We start from the raw sequence: 7500 nt of genomic DNA on the forward strand, positions 1-7500 counted from the left end.
GCAAATTAGATATTATACATATACAAATTAGGTATCATATAGTTTAACAATATTTTTATCATTTATCATAGGTTCGTCTTAGCTTATTATTTGTAATTAGTTTCACGTTCACGTTTAAACGAGTTTTTAGCTCCTAGGTGACACGTATTAAATAATAATAATAATAATAATAATAATAATAATAATAATAATAATAATAAAATACTAGCCATGTTATAAGCGTTAGCAGCAATACTTTGCTACGACCTAATATAAGCGATAGTTATCTGGAAAAGTCTCAAGATAAGTGTGTGTTTGTTTCTTGGTAATCATATCAGAAATGCTAACACTGTTAGGAGCGTTTCGAGCTATAAGTATTTGGTAGTCTAGACGTAAGTTGTAGAATAAAATGGATTAAACATTAGGACATTGCCCTTGTAATCGTGGAGTCTGGTTGGTGTTTTGGGCTCCTCATAGTGTCCTCAGAAGCTTTGAAGGCTTCATGTCAGTACCGGAAGTTACGGTTTATAAGATGGAATTGGAAAGTTAAACGAGACTTACCTGTAAGTTGAAGTTTGACTTGAATTCTATCTCATAAAGAGTAGTAACCGAAGGTGTCTGACATGCCCACCTCTCCCTCCCTGTGCTTGTTTCGAGCTCTCAGGCCTTGGTTACTATTCCTCTTTATGGAATTACTTTCTGTGCTTTTTTGTTCCTCCACTATGAGGAGGAGGATTTCAAACAATGATTGTCACGTCACTCCCGGCAGACTAGGTTCGTTCTTCATGGCAGACACCTTCGGTTACTACCCTTTATGAGACAGAATTCAAGTCAAAGTTGAACTTACGGGTAAGTCTCGTTTAAGTTTCCAATTTTGATTCAGGAATGTGTAAATAGTTCTCAGAATATTTGTTGTAAAGCTCCAACTTTTTTTGAGTGAGTTAGTCAACTATGAAGTGGTCAGCAGAAAAAAAATTGCATTATTTCTGTCTTATGTGAGAACTTTCTTGGTCAATATTACAAAGTGTAACGCAAACATTTGCCACAAAATTTAGAAGTAGCAAAGAAACGTATGTAGAATGCCACTGTTGCGAATTTTCTGTACTTCAGAAATTCTTAAGTTAAAAAATTACGCGTTCCATATAGAGTTGCGTTAAACGCTCTGAGAAATAACTCAGAAACGATGCACTGCACAGACCTGAGATTTGGACAGGTGGTTCATAAATTTGTTTCCTACAACATTCCAAAGTTCTTGGCCTTTTTCATTGAACGGTTTCGAATTATTTTTTTGTTGCGTGACAGTGAAAACGATCTATTTTATAAGGAAATAGTGTTTTGTTGCCGGACAGATAATTTAGGAGTGTGTTTGGGAATGTTTGGATAGTTACAGTTTTTCCCTATACAGACCTCCAAGCCGGTGAATAACGTATTTATTTTTTCTGCTTTTTTTTGTGAAAATGAACATGGCAAAGTGGTTTGCAAAAAGTCTTTCTACGCGCTCTACGTCGCAGTGTCACAGTTGAAATTAACTTATAACTGAAAAAAGCGCTCCGCTCGCAAAGCTCAAAGAAAAATGATAGATAAACGATAAAACAGAACTTCAAATATCTCTTGGTGCAATAAATATAAAAAAACAAACAGTTATACTTCATGGCAAGCACAGAGAAATGAGATAAACCAACTAGACAATGATGTTTGAAAAATTCGTACAAACAAGCGAATAATTTTCTACGTATCAAAATGCTTTGTCTTGTTGAAAATGAAATGAAATGTCTTAAAAACAGGAAGGATAACTTTAGTGAAAAATACGCAGACATCTGTCTCTGCCGTCATATCTTATTATTTCAAGGATTCATCTTTGTTCTGTGTCAAGTCCTTCAGAAATCAGTGCAAAACGTAGAAAACTACACAAGAAAAACTCTTTGACATTAGTTCACAGCTTTGCCATTTGTTTGACTATTTTAGCGAGGAATCCGTATTTTCTTTAATGAAGCAAAATAGAACGAGATTATAAAGTAGAACTCCAAAGAAAATAAAGGATGTCAACCGAAAAACTGAGCCGCTCAAAGGACTCCTCTGCAGTTAGTAGTTTTGGTTAAACGGCATGTTAACAATTCGCGAAAAATAACAACGGGAAAGACCAAGGCGTCGCGATGTGTTTGTTTGCCTATTTTAGCTAGGAATCCGTATATTCTTAAATGAAGCAATTTAAAGCCAGAGTTGAAAGAAAACAACGGATGCCAACCGAAAAACCGAGTTCAAAAAGTTGTTCTAAGTTCGACGGCATGTCAACAGTGCAAGAAAACCGGCCACCAACTCGAAAACAGCAAACCAGCAAAGTGTTGTCTGCAAAATCATGTGAATATATACTCGCCTTTTTGAAGAATAAACTGAAGACAGTGTAGTGTTTATACGTTTGTATAAACGTAACCTTTTTTTCGAAGAATAAACAGGCCTTTCATTCCATTGCTGATGTTTTTTCTTCCGGTCTTTGCAACGGTTAGTAAGCGAAAACTTGCATTTTAAGTGGTGAAATTCACTGTTTCGTCGCGCCGTAATAAAGACATTTTTAATTAGCCACGACAGTTTTAGCACGGAACAGATTTTAGCCTCTTCCAGGCGTTCAGTTAGTTGGGGCGCGGCGCGAAAATCGGCGCGCGAAAAAATGAAGAAGAAGTTCGCGAAGGGAGGCGAGAGAACGCCCGTGGGCAAACTTAACAAAAGGCCGTTCCGGTATACCAGGATCTGGTATACCCTCTGATTGGTCAGTTTTGACAGGAATACACAAGGGACATTCAGATCGCGCGTGAAGCAATTTTTTGCTTTGCTTGTCGGCGTAGAAGATTTTACAAGAAAAATCAAAGTTAAAGAAGGCGCTAGACAGCTTATTTGGCTTGAGATACTGATGTTTCCGCAATAATTCTTTTGGCAGTCGGTTCGGGAAGAGCTTGATCATTCCCTCTACTTGCAAAAGAAGTATTTCAGGAAAGAAAATATGGCGATTACTATTTTGGCCGTTGGTGTCGGTTTATATGCTAGAGGAGATGCGACCTTTTGAAACCAGGGCTTCTTTGCAGCCGAAATTGGAATTGATAGAAATGAGACTGTTAAAGACAATGATCCAAACGTGAAAAATGGCGACTGTGAAGTCGTTTACGAGGTTCAACGTTTAGCCTCAGTGTTTGCCGAGGCGTCTTTGTATCGCACTTGAAAGTCGCTAACTCAGTACCGCGCTTTACAATTTAGCTCAGACTCGAATTTGGTCTGAAATTAATTGCCAGAGTTTCTAGTTCTTAGTCATAAATTTTTCGATTGTAATTTTTGTTTTATCGTTGAAGAGATAAACTAAGCCGCGGTAGGTAAACATGAAATTTGACTGTTAGCTAAAATGCCTCATCTTTGAATGACTCAAAAAATTCTAGTATTCAAGCAAATGGCATAGTTTTTACCTGATAGTATGGGAAGCTTACAGGTTCTATTTTCAGAGAAGATCATTCGAGGTTACATATTTTACCTGTTACGCAAAAATTTTTTGGCTGAATTACGGGAGTAGTGTACATTAAATATATTCCACTTGTTCAGAATGTTCAAGGTTTACTTAGCAGTGTCCTGTACGATGCTACTTAGTTTTCAAATTTACTAGTATCAAGCCGAAGATTTCCGTAGAATTTAATCTTCGGAAGATCGACAAAAATTAAGACCCACATCATAATTTTCAACAACATTTTTTTGGCAAGCTACGCATTTCTCACGACAGGAATGCTCACGACTAATCATAGTTAATATTAACTATGGACTAATTGATCATCTTGACAGGTGGGCGGAATAGGTCCGTTAAAGGTTTGCCCACAGGCGTTCCTTCGCCTCCCTTCGCGCGCTTTTTCTTCATTTTTTCGCGCGCCGATTTTCACGCTGCGCCCCAACTAACTGAACGCCTGGAAGAGGCTAAACAGATTTCGGACCGTGGTCCGTATCGTAAAAAGCTGGACCGGCTACGAGGGCGCGATTAGCCAATCACATTCAAGGATTTAGGATTCCGGCCCGCTAAGATGCTTCAGAAAAAAATAGAACATGTTATTTTCACGCGTGAAAAGATCACTGTTGCTATGGTTACATATGAAAATCGCGCCTTTCGATGTCTTTCGTTAAATAATTTAGTATTTCATTATTGTTTATATAATAAATAGAATATTACATGACTGCTTGGAGATACGAAATTTCTCTTCTCTTGTTGAAAAATATTTCACTCGTTCGCTGCGCTCACTTGTATCTCCGCGCGGCCATGTAATATCCGCTATATGTGTTTGAAGTGGCGTGTTTCATAGAATGCTTTGACGGTAACATATTGACCAACAAATTGACTTGCTCCCAACATCGCAAAGGTTTTGGGTTAGAATCTCGTTGAAGCTGCCTGTGCGAGGATCACTTCACTCTTTCGTTTAGATATCATTTACGTTGAGAACATGTTTACAAGATTTATGACTGTCGATATTTTTTCCCTTTTTATGGCAAATACACGATTGGTGATGAGTATTTTCTTGGCCCTGACAAGAAGTTGTTTATAACCAACTCAAAAGCTAAACAAAGATCACTAATTGAGTTGTATTTCATGATAGATGTACTTTCGCTCATTTCCCAATAGAATGCCCAATTAAATGCGTTGACTAGACTATTAACACGACGGCTTCTTCCTTGCTTCCGAACCACTTATTGAACCAATTTTTATTAGTTATCGGAGTTGCAATGAATTAGTCCCCAAAAAGGCGTCAATTAAAACAGTGGCACTGCTTCCAGGAAAATAAGGCCGCTTATAAATGTGCTCTCTGGCTTGCCTAGAAATGTTCTAAACATTTAAATAAATTTCAAATTAAATTTCTCACAACAATTTTCTGTTTTTTCTTACCTTGGGTGGTGTTTTGAGCAAAGGCAAGGCAGAGCTTACAAATTTGAACGACCCAAAGAAACAAGACTTCTTTCATCGTAAACTGAATATATCTGTAACTAACCACGGAGAGTACAGCTTCTCTGCATGAAGACCATTTATTATTTATTTATTTATTTAACTTTGTCAGTCAAGCTGTGTCGTCCTCGATGCATCAGGAGCTATGTAGACATCTTGAGTTATTAGCATTTCATTTCATTGTGACTGATACGTTCAATCACGTACATGTTTCTTTCTTAACGAAAAAACTGAAAGAAAGAAACAGAGGAAAGAAAAAAAAAATTCAATGAAAAGTTGCAAATTATTTAGCTACAAAAGTGGATTTACTGTTTGCCCATTTTCGGAGGATATTGAGAATAATTCAAGCTGTTAAATGGGACTCGTGATGCTTCTTCAGCCATCTAACCCAATTGTAATATCATAGCGCTCGTTTTTAAAATACCAGTCGCAATTCTGGCGTGATAAAAAAAGCCTCAGTTTTGACAGCAAAGCTGTCAAAGATAGGCATGGAATTATCTCTCGATTTCTCAAAGCTGTGAACAAAGCAAAGTTTTCTGGGATTTTGTTTTGTGAAACATGCACGGTCTTGGCTTCAAGCAGGTTTGAAATTTCTGAAAATAACAATGACGATTGTTATTACCATTAATGCTGATACCAAACACAATTATGTTCCTCTTAATTGCGACTAAACTATAGACATTGACTTGACATCGCGAAACAGCAAACATCACCGCGTGAAAAGATAATTTCCCTTTCAATAATTATTGTCATTAGAAACATAAAAACGATGAATAAAAAACGCTATCAGATGGCTTTATATATTTATCGAGAATGTGAAATATTTAGCAAAATCAATTAAAGCTGAACAATGCTGAAAAGTTAGGAAATAGAAAAAACCAAGGAAAAAGGAAAAAAATCGTATCAGGCAGGCACTGAAGTTGAGAGCGTGCCAAGCCGCAAGAATTGCTTTCAATTTGCTTTTACCAGTTTACAACAAGGAAAATAGGCCCTTGCGTTCGGGAATATCCACACTCAAAATTAAACACTCGAAACTTGGACTGTATATCCTTCTTTTATTCCCAACAATAATCAACGTTCGCTCACACCGTACATACATTCCAACTCACAACAACTCTTTCCTGTTTTGGCAGATATCTATTATTCGCATATGATAAGTACATGTCATATTCTTATCTCCTAAAAACACATGGCGCACGTTACGTTCAAAAGCAATTAACCGAAAGCAATTAACTTGTCAAAATACATCCTTATCTCTTTAAAATTGAAATACACGCGATCAAGTTTCTATCATCTTTAAATACAAATACCGGCTAAGTTAAAAGTTATATATATATTTCGCCTTTATACTTATTTATTTATATGTATTTTATAATCATTCGGTACACAGCTTCAATACAAATAAGTGTCAACCTTTTGAATTCTGTGTATAATAAAGTTATATAAAGTTATATAAAGTTAGGGCCGTTGTGTTGCGTTACGTAACGCGGTATGTTTCCTAACACTCCCCCAACGCCTGACTCAATTTGAGTCAAGAAACGCACACACATGCTAAAGAGTTCAGTCGTTCGGCTGGTTTACCATCGCACGAGTCTTCCAGACCGCATCCAACGCTGCAGAACGGCGTGGAACGTCGCGCCTTTGTGACCTTGTAATGCGTTCTTTGGAGACATCTGAGATCTCGGATGTCTCAGTTTTAATCCCCGGCATGTGCAATCGATAAAAACCAATATCGGAAAACCGTTCGATAAATCGGTATCAATCGATAATTTTTAATTAATCGATATCGATTTTATCGATCAATCGATAGAAATCGATACTCACAGTCTTCCGCGTATTTAACGATATCGATTTTATCGATTAATCGATTTTAACGGAGTATCAAAAACCATACAAAATAAAACTGTTTCTATGTGGACAGCGTTTTAATTTAATATAAAACAATGAACAGAAACATTAAGCAACCAAGGATTTATTTCATTCAGTCAACACATTAACTTCATTCTTTGTTTTTTCTTTTGTTTCTTTGGTTCTGGAACCATGTTTTAACCTAAAAGGAAAAAAAAAAAGAAACCAAATTTATATGTTTATTGCATGCAACCGTATCCCGGTTAATCATTTTGACTCTTATATTCCCGGTATATTCTCGCAAGGTCTCTCGATGATTTTACTTTATATCTCCAGGAAAAAGCTATCTTAAATTCACTTACTTGGTGTTGCTCTAAGTCAAAGTTCTCGGCCAACTTTTCCATTAGCTGTGCCGTCGGACGGCCCTTTGTAAGAGTGTTTTTATGGAAGATTTGATACATTTTAGAAATTCGATAAAATCGATAACATTAATTTAAAAATCGATAATTATCGATTACTCACAACGTGTCCTTTTATCGATTTTAATCGATTTCCGATACAATTTACTAATTTTTATCGATTGTTATCGAATATTATCGATTATCGGTTTTATCGATTGCACATGCCGGGTTTAATCTCAACGGGAAACAACTTTTGAACAGGCCCACTTAAATGAATTGCCCTCCCCCTCGTTATAACGCGTACGTTCGCCC

The 7500-nt window shown here is 36.7% G+C and overlaps 2 protein-coding genes across 2 annotated transcripts in view; both read right to left on the minus strand.

Moving 5' to 3' along the window:
* LOC138000658 (EGF and laminin G domain-containing protein-like) overlaps positions 1–5001 on the minus strand; it is an 87851-nt gene extending 82850 nt beyond the window's left edge. The window contains exon 1 of the mRNA XM_068847222.1: positions 4883–5001. Coding sequence (XP_068703323.1) covers positions 4883–4958 — 76 coding nt within the window. The 5' untranslated portion in view covers positions 4959–5001. The remainder of the gene's footprint in view (positions 1–4882) is intronic.
* Positions 5002–6938: 1937 nt separating this feature from the next.
* Positions 6939–7500, minus strand: part of LOC138001248 (uncharacterized) — a 1034-nt gene continuing 472 nt past the window's right edge. The window contains exon 2 of the mRNA XM_068847894.1: positions 6939–6989. Coding sequence (XP_068703995.1) covers positions 6939–6989 — 51 coding nt within the window. The remainder of the gene's footprint in view (positions 6990–7500) is intronic.

This window comes from Montipora foliosa, chromosome 4 (genome assembly GCF_036669935.1).
Source record: "Montipora foliosa isolate CH-2021 chromosome 4, ASM3666993v2, whole genome shotgun sequence".
Lineage (NCBI taxonomy): Eukaryota > Metazoa > Cnidaria > Anthozoa > Scleractinia > Acroporidae > Montipora > Montipora foliosa.